Source organism: Ceratotherium simum, chromosome 3, assembly GCF_057802395.1.
Source record: "Ceratotherium simum simum isolate JZ-2026a chromosome 3, ASM5780239v1, whole genome shotgun sequence".
In the NCBI taxonomy this organism is placed as follows: domain Eukaryota; kingdom Metazoa; phylum Chordata; class Mammalia; order Perissodactyla; family Rhinocerotidae; genus Ceratotherium; species Ceratotherium simum.
In genome coordinates this window covers 69732566-69751675 of record NC_141902.1, presented here as the reverse complement: position 1 = coordinate 69751675, position 19110 = coordinate 69732566, and the positions used below count along the sequence as shown (strand labels likewise).

The 19110-nt window shown below is 34.6% G+C and overlaps 1 protein-coding gene across 2 annotated transcripts in view; it reads right to left on the bottom strand.

Moving 5' to 3' along the window:
• NRG4 (neuregulin 4) overlaps positions 1–19110 on the bottom strand; it is a 161065-nt gene that overhangs the window by 14673 nt on the left and 127282 nt on the right. For both annotated transcript variants that reach the window (XM_087428763.1, XM_014780962.2), the window contains exon 5: positions 4940–5089. In XM_087428763.1, the coding sequence (XP_087284889.1) occupies positions 4940–5089 (150 nt within the window). The remainder of the gene's footprint in view (positions 1–4939; positions 5090–19110) is intronic.

The following is a 19110-nucleotide window of genomic DNA, read 5'->3' as shown; positions in this document are numbered from 1 at the left end:
GACTATATTTGGAGAAAGTACTTTTAGGGAGATAATTAAGGTTAAATGGGGTCAGAAAGTGGAGCCCTAAACTGAAAGGAGTGGTGTCCTTGTAAGAAGAGAAAGAGACACAGAGATCTCTCTGTCTCTGTGCATGCACAGAGAAGGGGCCACATGAGGCATAGCAAGGAGGGAGCCAACTACAAGCCAGGAAGAGAGGCCTCACCAGAAACTAACCCTGCCAGCACCTTGATCTTGGACTTCCAGCCTCCAGAACGATAAAAAAATAAACTTCTGTTGTTTAAGCACAGTCTTACTGACTTTTATATTTCTTATAAATTTCTGAGAGTCATACATTAAAATTTAACTATGATGATGGCTTTGCCTATTTCTCCTTTATATTTCAATTTTTATTTTTTGAGATTTTGCTAATAAGTGCATACACATTTAAAATTGTTAAATCTCCCTGATGTACTAAATCTTTTACCATAAAATTTATTTTGTCTGATATTTATGACTGTTTCACTTCTAAACTTTTTGTATCCTTATGTTTTAGAATTTAGATTTTAAAATATATATATTATGACTGTCTTTGTCTTTTACCTTGAATCTTTAGTACAATTATATTTAATACAATTACTGACATAGTTAGATTTAAATCTACCATGTTATGTCATGCTTTCTATTTATCCTTTTCTTCTTTCTTTGTTTTTAACTGATTATTTTTTATTCCATTTTTGTTCTTCCTCTAATTTGGAAATTATGTGCTTTAATTTTTTTCTTTGTTACCCTAGACATTTTAATATTCATTTTTAACATATCAAGGTCTTATATTAACCTATATATTTATCTTCTTCTCATTCAAAGACCTTAGCACACATTAATTACAATCCTTTCAACTTATTTGCTATTGCCATCATGGATTTTAATTCCTCTTTTCAAAGACATAGGACAGTGTCACTGTTAAAGTTCATACAATATTTGTTTTGATTTATTCACACAATGGCCTCCTCTGTTCTTTCTTCTTTCTTGCATCTCATATATGCCATATAGGATCAATTTCCTTCTGCTTTAAATACATCTGAGGGCAAACTCTCTCAAGTTTTGCTTATCTAAAAATATCTTCATTTTACTCTCATTCTTGAAAGATGTTTTCACTGATACAGAAATTTGGGGTTGACGATTATTTCCAGTTAACATGAAAATATCATTGCTCTGTCTTCTGTTTTTGCTTCTTTCCTTTTGAGAAGTCAGCTGTCAGTTTAACTGTTGCATCTCTGAAGATACTCTGTCACTCTTTTCTAACATTTTTGCAATTCTCTCTTTGAGACTGATGTTCTACAATTTTACTTGGTTGTACCCATATATAAATTTATTTTTTATTTATTCTGCTTGAAATTTGCTAGACTTCTAGAATCTGTGGATGACTTTCATCAGTTCTGAAAAGGTCTTGGCCATTGCCTTTTCAAATACTGCCTCTGCCCCATTCTCTCTCTTCTTCTGGAACTCCAGCTAACATATGTCAGACACTCACTCTCTATTTTTCTCCATTTTCCATTTCTCCAGTTTCTCCATTTTTCTTGACTTGTCTTTAATATTTTCCATTTCTTTTTCTCTCAGGATTATCTTCTGGGTAATTTCTTCTTATCTATCTTCCAATTCATTAATTCTGTATTTTGTTGTGTCTAATCTGCTGTGTAAAACATACTATGCTAAAAAAATTTTATTAGGGGCCGGCCCGGTGGCATAGGCAGTTAAGCATGGGCGCTCTGCTGTGGCGGCCCGGGGTTCGCTGGTTCAGATCCCAGGCGCACACCGACGCACCACTTGGCAAGCCATGCTGTGGCGGCATCCCATATAAAGTGGAGGAAGATGGGCACGGGTGTTAGCCCAGGGCCAGTCTTCCTCAGCAAAAAAAAAAAAAAAAAAAAAAGGAGGATTGGCAGATGTTAGCACAGGGCTGATCTTACACAAACAAAAAAAATTTATTGAACTAAAACATATACTGATATTTTAAAAATTATAATTAAATTATAATTTAATTCCATTTTGGTCTTTATGAAATCTGCTTATTTACAAGCCTCTCATTTATTTTTTGATATATATTAAACATGCATATTTTATGTTATATTTCTGATTCTTTCAATAAATAAAGATTTTTAATATCTGATTCTACTATCAGTTGTTTCTGTGGGTTCTAATTCATGGTGCCTTTTTTTCTTGCATGTTTGGCAATATTTTTATACTGTAAGATGCTTTTTAAGGTAAAGGATGAAAGTGGGTTCTTTAAGAATTAATTTGTATTTGCTTCTGTCAACCACCAGGGGGCACTACCAATCCAGATTATTTTCCATTATTAGCTTTTCCCCCCTCAGACGTTCAGATTGCGAATTCAGGACGCAAACCCACATGATATTTGTGATTGGAGGTTTCTTTTGTCCTTTCATTCAACACCACCTCTTATTTTTATATATTCTTTTCCTTCTCTTTTCCCTATCCTTTCTACCAAAAAGGTATTGTTTAGTCTGCTATAGAGTACTTCAGACTAGAAATATTGCTAAATTCTGGCTCAAGCCTGCAGAGCTACTGTGTCTCTTCTGAAACTTAGAAGTTCTCTTCTGAAACTTAGAATTTCTCTTCTGAAACTTTGTTGCTCAGTGGCATTGAGCACCTGTGAGGTACAACATACCATGCCCTTCACAAACTCATTGGGTTGGCAAAGGAGTTTTATTTTTGGACAACTACAGCAATATTAAAGTTCTATGGATAAAAAAAATCACTCAACAATTCCCTGTCGAATGATTATTAAATTTCCTAATAAATCCTTTGGTCATTATGTTAGACTTGTATTTCTAGCTCTCTACCTTACAGGCATATGGTAGAATTGCATTTCCTGACACCCCTTGTAATTGAGTGGGACCATGGAACTCATTCTGGCCAATGAATTGAGGCCAGACAGATTATTTCAATTCAAGTATGAAACCTCCAGAGCTTTCTTTTCCCTCTGGCATAGCAACCAATAGCATTCAAGATGGTAGCTGCTCCATCAGCTTAAGACTTTAAGTGACTATGATTAGCAAACCATAATAATTACACACAATGAATGGGAAATAGTCTTTTATTTTTTTAAGCCACTAAACTGTTAGGGTTGATAGTTACTGTAACCAAATCTAGCCTACACTGCCTGACATTGCAAAAAATATTTATTATCCAATCAATAACAGATGAAAAGGCTATATTTCCAACCAGAGTGATTAATAAGGGAATTAGTGAGTTGGTCTTCTCCTTAGCACATTAGACCAACAAAAATGTTTAGAAGGATATAATAAATTATTATTCAGCTTTTTTCCAAACATTATTTAAAGTCAAGAGTAAACCTAATTCCAAACATGGGTGTTCTGGTTATCCACTACTATGTAACAAATCAACTCAAACTTAGTGGATTAAAACAATTTATCTCTTATGGCTCTCAGGTTGACAGCTGGGCATTATTTGCTTGGGGTCTCTGTGATCACAGTTAACTGGCAGCTAAGTCTAGAGTCAACTAAAGGTTCAACTGAGTTGGACGTCTGGGATGGCTCATTCAAATGGCTGGTAGTTGACACTGGCTGTTGGCTGGGAGCTCAGCTGAGGCTGGTTCTTTGTGCTGTTTAGGCTTCTTACAACATGGTGGCTGATTCTGCCAGAGAGCATCCCAAGTATGAGTGGCGGGAAGTGGAAGCTGCCAGGTCATTTAAAGGCTACTGGAACAGCATGATTTCCACGTATGCTATGGTCAAAGCATACCTGCCCAGATTCAAAAATTTAGAGAAATAAACTCTACCTCGTGATGTAAGAGTGGCAAGGTCACATTGCAGAAGAGCATGTGGGAATGAGAGAGATTGTGGCTATCTTTGGGAAATACAGTCTGATACAATGGGCTTGTATTTGAATTTTTGTATCTGAAGTAGTCAGATGTTAAAATTATGGGAAATAAAACATATTAGATTGCTTAAATGATATATTTTGGGACAAAATATATAATACCACACATTTTAAAAGAGCAGTCTCTCTCCAATTTTTAATTACTCCATGGTGTAAAGTAATTCAGAAGTGAGGATTTTATGAAATACAATTTTACATGTGTTACCTCTCGTAGAATATAAACTTCTCAAGCCCACTTGCATCTCTTTTATGATCATCTTCAGTTCCATTTTCCATTTTCACAAGTAGCTATGATAGCATACAGTGTGCATTTAATAAATATTAATGATGAGAGTTATGATACCAGGTAACTTCTAAACTTAATAAATTACATATTCACTTATTTTCACTAAATTTCAAAAAAAGCTGAAGACCAAAACTAATGAATGAAAGTAATTTTCAGTGCATAGCATCGCTTCATATGAATAATTTTTCTGTCTTTCTTTTGAGTTACTAGTCGCCCCAAATTAACTGCCTACTTATTTGTCTATCTCTCCAAGTTGATTTAAATCTCTATGAAGTTAGGAGACGTGTCTATCTTGTTCACTATTGTATTCTTTATGCTTAGCACAATGCATAGCACATAGTAGGCACTAAATAATGAATTGACCCCAGATTTTAACCATATGTCTTAAATTTATATTTACAGTGTTGCATAAGTTGTTTCTTTTCTTTCACATTCAAAATTTAAGTAGACCTAGCCTAAATATTTAGGTGTTTGGGGATTGATTACTTTAGTGAATGTGGGTCTACCTTACTAGTTAGAGAAGTCAAAGTAAATAATGATGATGACAGTAACAAAGAACAGAGACTGCTAAAGATCCTTTCAAAAATGACTTATTAATTTAATAACAGCAACTATATTAGAGAGAGAACTCTAAACAGAAAACACTATCCACAAATATATTTAGAACTAAAGGGCATATTAATCATTTAGTAGAATAACTACTTTATGCATTATTTTCTCTTTTTGAAAGCATGTTTCTATTTTGGTTACCTGCAAAGGAAGTAGAGGGCTCCAATGATAAGAGTTCCTAGAAGAACAGCCAATGCCACGAAAGCTGCAAACAGGTCACTTTTTGTTTGGATGTTAGAGCTTGGGAGAAAAATCTCTTCACAACGAGCTCCTGTATAATTTTCAATGCATCTACAGAATAAAATTTTAGATAAAGAATTGCATTCTCTGTTCCATTAACTAATATAGAAAGCAAATGGTTTTCAGCTGGTATGAAGAAAAAAGGAGACTAATTTTCAGATTTTCAACATAGAATAGGCATGCTTTCCTATAATGCTCACAGAGCTACAGTTACAATGAAACAAATTAGCATATGCAGTCTAATCTTTGCTATCTTCCTTTTCTAGTTTTTTAACTGCTTAGAAAATCCAGAGATATTATAGAATAGTCAGTCCTTTTATCTTCTCGATTTTCAATGATGTAATTATCCACACAACTCAAATTTATCTGAAATTTATTTTGTTATATCTGGTGTAGATGTGGGTCTAAAAGTATTTTTCCTCAATATTGCTAATTGGTTATTCCAACCCCATTTATTAAATAATAATTCCCTTTCCTACTGTTTAACAGTGCCTCCTTTAACATATGTCAATTTGTATAAATAACAGCATTTCTTTCTATTCTTCTTCAATGATCTACGCATCTAATCTTGGGCTTTTACCATACTGCTTCAATACTGTTGCTTTATAATACGTTTTAATATCTGGTAGTTCTACTCTCTACTTTATTACTTTCCTTTTCTAGAATATTTTTTGATATCTTCATTTGCCCACCAAATATTTTAAAGCCAATTACTTTCAGCTCTTTAAAACTATATGACAAAGAACCATAATCTTTGGTACTACCAATCAGTTCCTTTTTCCCTGTTAATATGTTCAAAGGATTATAAAACATAGAGATTGATATGAATTAATGAGAATGACACTGTTTGGCACCAGACCAATCTCATTATTTCATAATTGCAGTTGAAATAAAGAATAGTATTTTAATATACACTACTGTTTATAAAGCAACCCAAGAAGTTATGGAGTAAACTACATTTAGTAATAATTCTGTGTAAAAAAGTATATATATTCTTTAAGCTGGTGTTACCCAAAATAAAAACATTGACTCTACTAATTCTCCTCCTCACCTCTTTCCAGCTTAGGAAGTATTTAGAAATTTTATCTCCTTTTCTCTCACCTTAGACGAACAAGGATATAGGCCTAGAAAGTTACATGTGAACTAATTACTAACAAAGCTTTGACAACTAATGTGATAGGCTAATAAAGCAGTATACAAATTAAAAGAGAAAAGAACATAAAGATATAGCACAAGGAATCAATTTTACTTAAAGGAGCATATGAAAGATGTTCTATGAACCTCAAGCCCTACCCATTGTGAGTCAGTGGTGTTACTGATTATAGCTTCCACTAGGGGTGTCAGTGTGAGCAAAGAAGCAGTCTCGATTCTCTCAATCTACTGTAAAGATGGAGTTGAGGAGACAGAAAGGAAAAGTAAGCATAGAATATGACTAGCAAACTTAAATGGAAGTAAAAATATTTGGGGAAAACATAATTACCTAAAGTCTAAATAATCTTTCCCATAGATTAAGTCAATTAAATAAGTATGAAAAGAAAAAAGATTAAATGAAAATAATTACTTTCTTTCTCCTCGATGTCCACATCCCAGTTCCCAAAAGGGGGATAAATACACACACACACACACACACACACACACACACACACACACACACACACACAGATGCCCCTAGAAAGTCAACATAGAGACTGCCATAAAAATCAATACATGTGTCATCACAAAGTAACCAAAGAAAGAAAGGGGCATTCCACACGGCAAAAAACAAAAGAAAACAAAAAAACACGTTCTAAATTTAGTCTGCAAAAGTATCTCTACAGTGACAAAGAAAAGAAAAACTCCTCTAATTTCTTTAATTTTTAAAAATAGAATTCAATAAGTAACAATTGTTTGTGACTAAAGATTTTTAAAGAAAAAATTTAGCCACTAAAAGAAATTCCCGTCATATTACGCTCAAGTTTTGAAACAATGTTAAAATAGAGTTCAGTTTCCATTGTAGAAAAGATAACTAGGACCCTAAAGAAATAAATCCTGAAAATGAGACAGTATAATTCTTGATAAGGAAGATTTCTTTTAAAAAAGCTAAAAACTCATTACTCACATTTAAGGCTGTTCAAGTTTAGGTAAGATTGAACAAGGAAGAAGGTGACAAACTAGCTGATGTAACTAATTATAAATGTTTTACCTGGATGATAAATACTTTGAGTTGGAAAGAGTCAAGAGAATGGTGTAAATATAAGCTAAGTGGTCACATCAGTTTGTAAGCAAACAGAAAAAGGCATATAAAGGAAACCAATTAACACTAGCGTTGTTCTGCTGTCTTACAGCCCGACAAAGAACCAAATGCTCTTGTTGGAAAGCAAAAACCTGAAGATATCTTTAAATAAAGCAAAGTCAAGAAAAAAACAAATCTTGTTATTTCTTAACTAGTCAAATCAGAATTTAGAGAAAGGCAAAGAGAAATTTAAATATTATATTGTTATCCAAGGAGAAGGAATGGCTAACCTAAAAATGAATTTTAAATTTTTAGATATTTATCATACAAAAGAATAAACACAGCCTATCAATGAATGTGTACAAGGATTCCACTTTTTTTTTTTTCTTTTTTTGAGGAAGATCAGCCCTGAGCTAACATCCATGCTAATCCTCCTCTTTTTGCTGAGGAAGACCAGCTCTGAGCTAACATCTATTGCCAATCCTCCTCCTTTTTTTTTTCCCAAAGCCCCAGTAGATAGTTGTATGTCATAGTTGCACATCCTTCTAGTTGCTGTACATGGGACGTGGCCTCAGCATGGCCGGAGAAGCGGTGCGTCGGTGCGCGCCCGGGATCCGAACCCGGGCCGCCAGCAGCGGAGCGCGAGCACTTAACCGCTAAGCCACGGGGCCGGCCCCTAGGATTCCACTTTTAAAGCTTGAGCTCATTTATGAAAATTTTACGACCTCAGTTATAACACAAATATCAAATTTCAGGCAAACATAGTCAATTCCTTTAAAGGTAAATAAGGATGAATTAAGACGATCTAGACAAACAACTGGTAGTACTAGTTGAAGCAAAATAGAAAGGTTAGGCGTTGTACCAGCATTTTATACAGAACTAAGCAGCCTTCAGTCTTCGTGTAACTGTCTTGCGTTGGACGTCACTTCTGCACAGACCGCCAAGTAGCAAACAGTTGTGCCACCTAATGATGTGAATACCAAGCACTAAGGAAAACGCAAATTCCCCTGGAATTGAAAGATGAATGCCGGAATCGGTGCAAATGCTCAACTAGGGGAGAAATTCCAAAACTCAGAATCCAAGTATATGTGTCGATTTTCTGGCTGAATACCACCAACAATCTGTCCCTAAACCCAAAGGCTATGTTTAGTACATTGTACACGAAATAAATTCATTAGATTCTACAGCATTCAAGGTAAGTTGTTACAACATTAGAGACCTTTAGCATGATAAAAAGAACAAAGTTTTTAATCATGTAAACCAACACAGTGCCATTTAGCTTCAAGAAAGAGTATTGGACTGTGAACTGGAAAAAACTGGTTTCTTGACCCCACTCTTGTGCTTGCTGGCCGTGTGACCTTGGGCAAGTCACTTAAACTCTCTAAGACTCTGTAAAATTAAACAACACCTGCTTTAGCTATTTCGTAGAGCTACTGTCAGGATCAAACAATATCTACTAGTGCTTTGAACACTGAAACACACCATATAAGTGAAACTGAAAGCAGGCACTTTACAAAGGCCATGTTTACACCTTGCGTTAGACTACAGAAAATAAAACGCCTAAGAAAAACTACAGCCAGAAAAGGTTAAGAGCATGGTGATCAATAAATGCTATTATTATTATTATTAAATATTTCTCAGAAACACGAAAGAAGTTTATATTACAGAAGAGTTCACTAACCAAATGGAGACTCAATGTCAATGCCACTTCGCTTGGGCTAATCTATCCTGGAAAGAAGAAGTATAATATTGGCATGTGCCAAAAATGATTTCACTTGACCAATACTCTCTAGTCATCAAAGTTCAATCTGAAACCCATGAAAAATGGTAAAAACAAAACAAAAATAAAATAAAACTATTAGAGTGTTCACAAAACATGAACTGACAACATGTGCTTGGATCCCTTTAGTAGTCCAGGGCCATATAAGAATATGCAAACATGCCAACATCCTATGAAACTCCTACTAGATTTTTATAGGCCAAGAACTCAGGGAAGACTGACTCATGACCTTTTCCTCTTTTATTAGCTAGTGCCATAAATGTAACTTCACTAAGCATTTATTACATTCTTAATAGTATCTAGAGATACCTAGCTAATATTCAATCTTGCAAAAATTTTGTTGTTCAGTCATTTATATATTAGCACCACTAAAAACCAATAATTATTACACTTCAAATGTATAAGTATAATCTACGTCCAGTTAAAAAGCAAAATCTTTTAGATTCTTTCAAGATTGACTATTAAGCAGATAATACATATGCTAAAATGGACTACAGGTTATATCTAAATATAAATAGATAAAATACTCTGCATAGAGAGTAATTCATATTTGTTATTATGTAGGGTATTGTTATGGTTTTATTGTGAAGGATTACAATTTTTTAGCTTAAGTAAATCTGCAGAAATTGGAAACCTTTTATTTACTGATACAAGCTAAAGCACAGCGAATGAAGGAAGCACATAACATAAACGAATGAGAGTAAGCAACAGCAGTGTAAAACAGGACCCTCGTTACTGAATACATGCGCTGGCTAGTCTGCTCCAGTGAAGACTTTGTGGGAGACACACCCACAGAATGCTGCTTGATTCACCAGAGTACTTAGCCAAAATTTTGTGACTTAAAATATTTTCTTATTGTTGTCTTCTTTCTCCATTGAACAAAATAAGTGTCTCAACTCCTTGCTCTACCTATTTTGTCTGCCTCAAAAAAATGATCAGAGGAGAAATCTAAAACTGCTCTTAAAAAATAAAGTATACTATCTTTAAAAAACGATCAGGGAGAGGGGCCGCCCCTGTAGCGCAAGCAGTTAAGTGCACACGCTCCGCTGTGGCGGCCCAGGGTTCGCCGGTTCGGATCCTGGGCGTGAACGGACACACTGCTTGTCAAGCCATGCTGTGGTGGCGTCCCATATAGACTGGTGGAAGATGGGCACAGATGTTAGCCCAGGGCCAGTCTTCCTCGGCAAAAAAAGAGGAGGATTGGCAGATGTTAGCACACGGCTGATCTCCTCACCAAAAAAAAAAAAAAAACGATCAGGGAGAAAAAGACTACAAGCAAAAAGTACATATATATTTTCCACAGTCTATCACATTATGATCCTTGGTGTAAAAAATACACATATATTTGTATACACAAAGATTTATTTATACATAAAAATTGGTGTATGTCATTTTTTCCTTTCTTTAAAGTAATAATTTCAGTAAATGCAAAACTATAGTTAAAATTTATAAATAATAAATTATATTAATGGGCCTTCCAATTGTAGACATTTTTCACTACTCATGTTTTGGTAAAACTTGAAGGGTTCATCAAGACTATAAACCAGGAACAGCCGGAAAGACTTAGGCTCTTAAATCACCAGACACTCAAACCACAGTTCTAAATGGACAGTATTTATGCTGGCATCTTACCTTCCCAGGCTTCAGGTCTCAACAACCTTCTAATGCAGGAAAAATCTCATGCCCCAACTTGAAATAAGACAAAGAGAAGTCAGCATCAGTTCACTTCCTGACAAAAGAAGTTAAGTATTAGAGCTGAGCAAAAGTCACAGTTGTCACTTTGCACGGCATTCCTATGTTGAAAATGAAATGTTACTGATGAGAATTTGGGATATTTTTCAGATTCCTTCCAAAGGATGAAAAAGACACTATCTAAAAGGATAATCAAAATTCAGAAGCAAATGCATAATCTGATATAACTTCATTATGCAACAAATAAGAAGAAAATGAAGGAGCTTTAAAGTAGGGTATATGTTGTCTTTCATTGGCATTCTGCTTCCTAGAACAGCAATGAGCTAATAACCTGAGTTAGTTCTGAAGAGTAGTTCTACTCTTGGATGAGTGACACAAATCAGTCAGACAAACTCAGGTAGAAGATAAGCAGATTTAAGAGAACAAATATGTTTCCATTGTTTCATAACCATATCCTGCCATGTTTGATATAGTATGTGATGTGGAAAAACGTGAGATTTCAAGAAGGTTTATCCTCTTTTAAGTTTTATTCTAAGCATGGTGAGGTCAAGAAAGATATATCAGTTCTTTCTGCTGAGAATACTAATGAAAAATCTTTATCAGAAGTAACGTTACTAAAATGAAAAGTGATAACAAAATGCATAGCTAAATAGAGCAGTTGTTTTAGGCATTTGCAACTGTTCTTCTATTATAAGCTTCAAGACTGTTATTTCCTTTCTGTAAAGGTGTTCTAAAGATCTATCTAAATCCTGATGTTTAATAAAGCATATGATACAGTGCCAAAAGTCAAAGTAAAGAGGACTTCATTCTGATTAATATCACAGTAGCATTTTGAACTTTTTTTCTTTCAACTACAACCTTCTACTAAATTTAGAGATGAAAAGACGCAAGTCTTATCTAAAAAGAGTGCCAAGAACCAACCTTAACTGACCTTAAGAAAACTTTACAATTTTCTGTGGTTAATAAAACTTAATAAAATAAAATAAAATCCATACAATTCCTTTTGGAAACTGAGTTTAGGAAAACACACAATGAGGTCCAGCAAAACTGCTGACAGACCCAAATACAACGTACAATTAAAAGAGGCAGCATGCCAAATGTAGAAGCACAATAAATGTTGGTTGCCTTACATTTTCCAATTGTAAGTAATCCTCAACCTCAATTATTTCACTTTTGTATAACTAGCCTTTCATACATTACATGTTTGTACTCCTAAATCGCCTCTCTTAAATAGAACTCAGTCTTTATCACCTGACAAATGATGATTTCCACCTAGTCAACAGTGGGACTGCTACCGTTGTGGATAGGGGACAGAGCTTGGCCTCAGCCAAGGTATCAGGGACCTCCCTTGGTCTGAGTTCGTGGCTGTGTGGGTGCATTCTTGGGAATGCTCCACTGGGAGAATCCTGGTGATCAGGCTCAGGGAACCAGAGCTTACTAAGTTACTCTGGGTAACTATTCCAACAGGTAACCCTTTGCCAAGTTAAATTTCCTCCAATCACAAAGCCCTCCTCCACAATATGCAATGGTTGGCTCCGAGGTAATCACAAGATGCATGGAGGAAAGTCAGGCAGCAAGGAAAGAAAGGCCTCATCCAGCTGGTGATACAAAGACAGGTAAAGACAAACCCTTTTCCCCTACTCTTGCTCCAAGGACCTAGAAAGTTCTAGTTGGAAAGTTGAAAGATTAGGGGCTGGCTGACCTTGTGTATAAGTTAGCCATGAGGACAAGGGCTGGAAAGGGCTGCTATCTGGACCATTCTCTAGTGAAAGACTTTGAAATAGACAAGAACGATTATTAGGTGTCCTGTCTAATGTACCTTTCTGGGTTATCTGATTCTATAGGGGCTTGTGCTTTTCATTATCTTTGAGCTATTTTACAACTCTGTAAATTGTAGAAAATTTATTCCAATGTAAACAAATTGTTTCCAGTATAATACAACAGATTGCCCCGTGGATACTGACCAGTGTCTATCTATAAATTCATTTTTTTTTTTTTTTTTTTTGCTGAGGAAGATTCACCCTGAGCTAACATCCGCTGCCAATCTTCCTCTTTTTGTATGTGAGCTGCTGCCTCAGCATGGCCACTGACAGACAAGTGGTGTAGGTCCGCACCTGGGAACTGAACCTGGGCCGCCAAATCAGATTGTGCCAAGCTTAACCACTAAGACACAGGGGCTGGCCCTGTAAATTCATTTCAACAGATCTGATCACCTATATGTGTGTTGTTTTGAATTCTCCTTTGAGTCAGTTGTAACATCTTATTGGTTCCCTCATTAATGAGTGAGTTAAATATATCTTTGACACGTGTTCATTTTATATTTGTATGAAAATCATGATTTTTTCCCTTTGATAAAAATGTATTTTTTACCAGTTTTGAAGGTCGCCCACTGAGGTGGATTCATCCGATAGAGCTAGATAAACGGAGTTGTCAGAGAAGTGTACCTCCTGGGCAGCTTAGGCCCAGGCATGTCTTTTCCTGGCTCCCAGAGGTGAATCCCAAGCAGCAACAGTACTTAAAATTTGCTGGCTCTCTGTTTCTCTAGCTTTTTTCCCTACCTACTAATTTTATGGGTTTTTTTCTTGTTGGTGGTGGTGGTGGCTCACTTACTGCTATAAGTTATTTCCTATTAGTAAGAGCGATGATAAGGAGTTTGGTTTTATAGTTTGACAATCTGATGATCTCTGTAAATGGATGATAGAGATCTATTCTCTATTAGGTGAAAGATGACAGAGAATCTGGTTTGTTAGACTTTTATAAAAAAATTTTTTTCTCTATTTTTTAGCTCAAATCCATTCAAAATTTCAGAACCCTGGGAAGGAGAACACCTCTTTGACATTTAGATGAGTGAGATTTTATGTTTCTGTGTTTACTCTTGATCTGTGCCTAAGTTATAGACGTGAGGCTATAAGCTCTCTCTGTGTCTATGTGTCTGAAACTTAGAAAGTTCTCTACCTCTCATTCTGAGTGTGAAATGTCTCTACTGCCAGAGGATATTAAAAAATTTTAGTATAAAGTATCTTAAATTAGAGAAGCTCTGTTCTGACTTATACAGATAAATAAACGCTTATATAAATTCAATATTCCTAAAATTCTCAGAATAGGAAATTGAACTTCCAATGCTTTAAATGTGCTAAACTTAAAACTCTTCTTGCTGAAACTAAGAAACATTTTAAGAATCCAAGTTGTCATTAATAAGAGTAAATCTTTGGTAAACAAGACTAGCTTAATAATTTTGGCTTAATAAAAACAGCCACATCTTTTCTTTGATTTATCAGTGTTAAGTATAACACAAGTGTAGATTTTATTCTACTTGGGTTTGTTTTGCCTAAACTTATACAGGTTTACTCATCAAAGAAGCTAATATTACTCCTACATATTATTAAAAATTATGAAAAATGAAAACTGTGTTCAATTAAATTAAATCATTATTCTGACAAACATTTCATTTCAACCATAATTATGTTTTGTAGCAGATAATTTCCAAGGTAACTTAAAACTTTGGACTGATATTAAATTGAATAGTTAATAGATATCATTAGACATTTAGATAATTATGAAGTAAGGCAGAATACTGAAATAATCACTACTAAGTATAATTTTAAGTTTATATACTTTTGCTTCTTAAGGTTATAGCTTTGGGTAATGTTAACAAACATATTCATTTTTGCCACTTTAAGAGGTTATATAATGGATGTGCGTGGCAGTAGAAAGTTGTGACATGTGTTCATGACTTGTGCATGTCTACTAAATTGCTTGTGTGTGCTAGACGGTTCTAAATTATCCGTCCCCCAGTTTTCTCTGTGAAATAGAAGTTAATTACTTGGTTGAAAGTTATAATTGATATGAGTAATGAGACTATATTAGGAACAATTGTGACAGAGAAATACAACTCTGTATGTACTTTTGTTGTTCAAGGAAAAAGAATAGTTTTATCCAAAAGCGGCAGTTCGTAGCAGTTCTTAGGCTTTTTGGATCTCTAAACCAAGAAATTCTAGTACTTATCGAGGACTCCAGAGCATTTCTGTTTACATGAGCTAGAACTATTCGTATTTACTATATTGGAAATTAAAATATAAATTTAAAAAATAATTAATTATTGATTCATTTGAAAATAATAATGATGAATACACAGCATGTTATAAATAACATCTTAATGTTATTATAAAAGTGGTTTGAACTGGCAGAACCCCTGAAAGATAACCAGGGGTAATGAAAGTATAGGGTCAATTTGTTCTAGAACATGAGCAAGTATAATAAAGGACAGAACTTGGAAAGTAAATTTTATTTTGTCCTTTTGACAACCAAATATTGTTTCTCAGGCACCTACGATACTATCTTAATCAAGTGCCCAAATCTCCTCTGAGAACTTTTTGATTTTGCCTTCCCAAAACTGCATCCTAAACATAGAAAAAATAAAATAAAAATTTCAGGACATCTTTTACACCAAAAACTATCTTTGAGATTTCCCAGAGGACTCTGGAAGATCACAAAATTTTTGGTCTTTTACCTTATAAAAACAGAGATGACAGAAATAATTATAATAGTAAAACACTGAACAAAAATCTCTAGAATTTCCTGGAGATTTGTCAGTGCCTTTGCTGTCCATAATATGTTTTTAATCTCAGAGCAAAGACTAATCAAAACTCTTATAAAATAGTTATATACTATACTTTCAATAGAGAATTTACCCTTATCCACTCTGATATTATTGGTTACAGAAATAAATTACCCACAGCCATTAAGTATCTGTCATCTACATAGTTTTTGTTTTAAGGCGATGCTTGTCAGAAGGTACTGCTATGGGCTATAAGGCAGAGTTTGCATTCTCAACCAATAAGGACAGTCCTAGAGCCGCATGGACAAGGAATGTACCAGGTACTGCAAATTTTTGACACGTCAAAAAAAAAAAAAAGGTACTTGGGTACAAGCTTCTGAGATGACAAGACTGAATCATGATTTCCAGGATTCTTTATAGTTTCAGAAGCAGACAGCTTCATGAAAGCAGATTGCTAACCCAAGATCACAAGGAACACAGGACTGAATGAACTGATGAGGGAAAACTTATTGTGGTTATTTGTTTAGAATATTGTTAATGCTGTAACGATCTATTTTTCTGATATAAAAAAAATCCACCTCTTTCTTAAGCTATCTATATCCCACAACAATTTGTTAAATAGTACTTTTGTAAAGTGAAACAAAATATCTTGAAATGATATCTGATTCTCATTGAGCATCCCCTGACCCCTAAATTCAGAAACTATTACTGAGTCTCCTTATTGTTCATAGCAATATAGTTATTTGCATATATCCAACAAGAATCTCTTCTTCTTTTTCTTAGGATAAAACTGGACAAATTTATTAGGATAAAATTTGGGCAACAAAGGCCTTAGCTGGACTGTCATATTTGAGAATGATTCTCATTGAATTAGGTAAGACAAACCATTTTTACAGAACAAAGGTTGACTTCACTTATGGATCCAAAATCTACAAAGCCCACCCGGTAAAACTGGCCTGGTACTTGGCTTACAGGAGGTAAGGAAGTCACTTACTGGCAGGCCAAGAACCTTAACAAATTTGAGGGACTTAAAGAAAAGAGGAACTCACCTAAATTTATAGGTACTACAAGTGAAATCTGGTAGAGCTAGTTTCTTAGGCTTGGTTTGCTAGCCTCAGGACAGCAAATAATAGAGGCTTATAAAAGTCCATTCCAAGATTCTTTATGAAAACCTTCAGACAGAAGTTAATTTTGTAACTTTCATGGATGTTCAACACTGAATGGCTCAAATTTGCAAAAGCAAATTCAAGATGACCTATATGTTTAATCAATGCTCTTGTTGCACCTATATAATATAAGGCTGCACCAGCATTTTTCATATCAAGAATATTTTTTTTTTGATATTATACCCACAAGGGAGAACTGTCATGAAAAATTAGGGAAGTGTTTGAAATGGACAAAAAAAAGATTACTGGGTGTCCTGTCCAATGTGCCCATCTGAAGTATCTGAGTCTATAGAGGCCTGCATCTTTCGTTGTCTTCCAGCTATTTCACAACTCTGTAAATTATAGAAAACTTGTAGTTGAATAGATATGAACTTTTCTGGTGGAATACAATTGATTATTGCCCTGTAGATATTGATCAGTTTTGTATGTATTTGTAAATTCCTTTCAGCAGTCCTGATTACATATGTACCTGTTGCTTTGAACTGGTTGTAACATCTTACTGGTCCCCTAATTGATTAATGAGTTAAATAATATATTTGATGTGTTCATTTATATTTGGTTTTTTTTGTGAGGAAGATCAGCCTTGAGCTAACATCCGATGCCAATCCTCCTCTTTTTTGCTGAGAAAGACCGGCCCTGGGCTAACATCTGTGCCCATCTTCCTCTACTTTACATGGGACGCCACCACAGCATGGCCTGACAAGCAGTGCATCGGTGCGCGCCTGGGATCCGAACCGGCGAACCCCAGGCCGCCGCAGCAGAGCGCGCGCACTTAACCCGGCCGGCCCCTTCATTTATATTTATAATGAGATCATGCCTTTGCTTTTTTTTTTCTTTTTAAAATTATATTATAACATCAGGAAGGCTGATCCTAGGCTCCAGCGCCTAGGAAGATTCTTATCCCTCCAATTGGAATGCCAAGGTAAAGGGAAGCAGAAACTACTTGATCATATTTGGGAATTTTACGACACATTAGGCCTCTAGGGTACCTTACACCACTTTACCATTCGACTTTCAGACAATGACCTTCAAAAATGTTTTCAGGAACATATTATGTATGAAAAGTAAAGGTAAGATAAAAGTCATGATAAAACAAATGACTCTGGATCAAACTCTTTTACTAGAAAAGAATCATCCTTTTGAAATTTTTCTATCTACCATCCTATCTTTAACAACTAAATATATATAATTAAATAAAAATGCATTTTTCTTTCAGAATCACAGCATTCCATGGGATAATTTCTGCCATTTGTACACTGCATTAGAACAGAAAATAATCTCAAAAATAATTTTAAAATAGAATGTCAAGCAATAGAGCAATTGTAATTCCTTTTATCTTACAAATACCTAAATGACATATCAGTAAAATCCATTTGCATTAGGCCTAAGAAATTTAGTGGCAGCTTTGATGAGATATGGGTAAAAGACTTCCTAATAGCTAGACAGTTGGAGCCATGAGATTCAGTTTCTTCTCTCAATTCTTCTACAGAAAAAGTTAAAATGCCAATATCTGGGAAAAGTAACACATTAAGCTACACTGTCATTTAAACTTCCACGGGAGTGGAAGTTTTCAGAAAGAATTTTTAAAACAGAAAGAACAGTGGAAAGAATTCTTGGACAGAAATTAGAATACTGTGTTTTTCCAAGAGAAACACATGGATACACAAAGGTAGGAAAGTGTGTGATAACAGAAAGGGCTAGTGGCCTGAAATAAGCTACTCAAACTTGGAGTCTCATACCTACCTAAAAGGTATCTAGGGATGATCCAATGAGATAATGGATTTCAAAGCACTTGGCATATCAAGGTACTCAACAGTGTTTATGAACAAACAAACAATCTGATAAACTCTTGAATTTGAACTGTGGCCTGATTGCTTGTCGTTTTCCCAATTTTATGAATGGTGTTATTAGGGAAGGTCTGAGAAGGAAATGAATAAGTGAAAAAAGGGATAATGCAACTTAGACATGCTAAACAAAAGTATGGTCTGTGGGTTTCTGAAATTTGTAAAATTTGAATAAATTATATATAGAAAGTATGGAATTAGCTATAAAATAATATTATATACATACAAATCTATGAAGATGTATAATAATTACTCAGTTTTCTGAAATTTCCTCAAAAAGTTTTAGTTAGTTACATATAAATTTTTTTTAAAGTGAGTAAAAAGCTAAGTAATGTGACTGGAAATCTAGAACTTGTGGTATATTTTCTTCGTATTGTGTTAACATTCGCAGTTGAAGTTCAAAAACAATAGCATGCTTTTATTCCAGACTATAAATTACAGTAAATTCTTATAACTACAACATAAGTCCATAATAGAAATGCTGACACCTGAATAATAGCAGAACAGCCCAGCATAGCTATAGTTAGGCAGTAATAACATTAGCCTGTGCTTATATCAGCAAAACTCTTCATATTCTTTTCTTATTTCCAAATTGAATGGATTTAGATCCCTATTTCTTTTTTTTTTTTTTTTTTGTAGTTGGGCTAACTCTGTCTCTATGCATATAAAATACATATATACATACCTAGAAATATATCTTGTTTCTATATTTCCAAGCAATTTATTATGCAGGAAATATAATTTTAACTGTTTTAATGAAGTTTATTTGAATATGTAGGTTTAGAGGGGGAACACACAAATTTTATCTTGGTGCCATTTT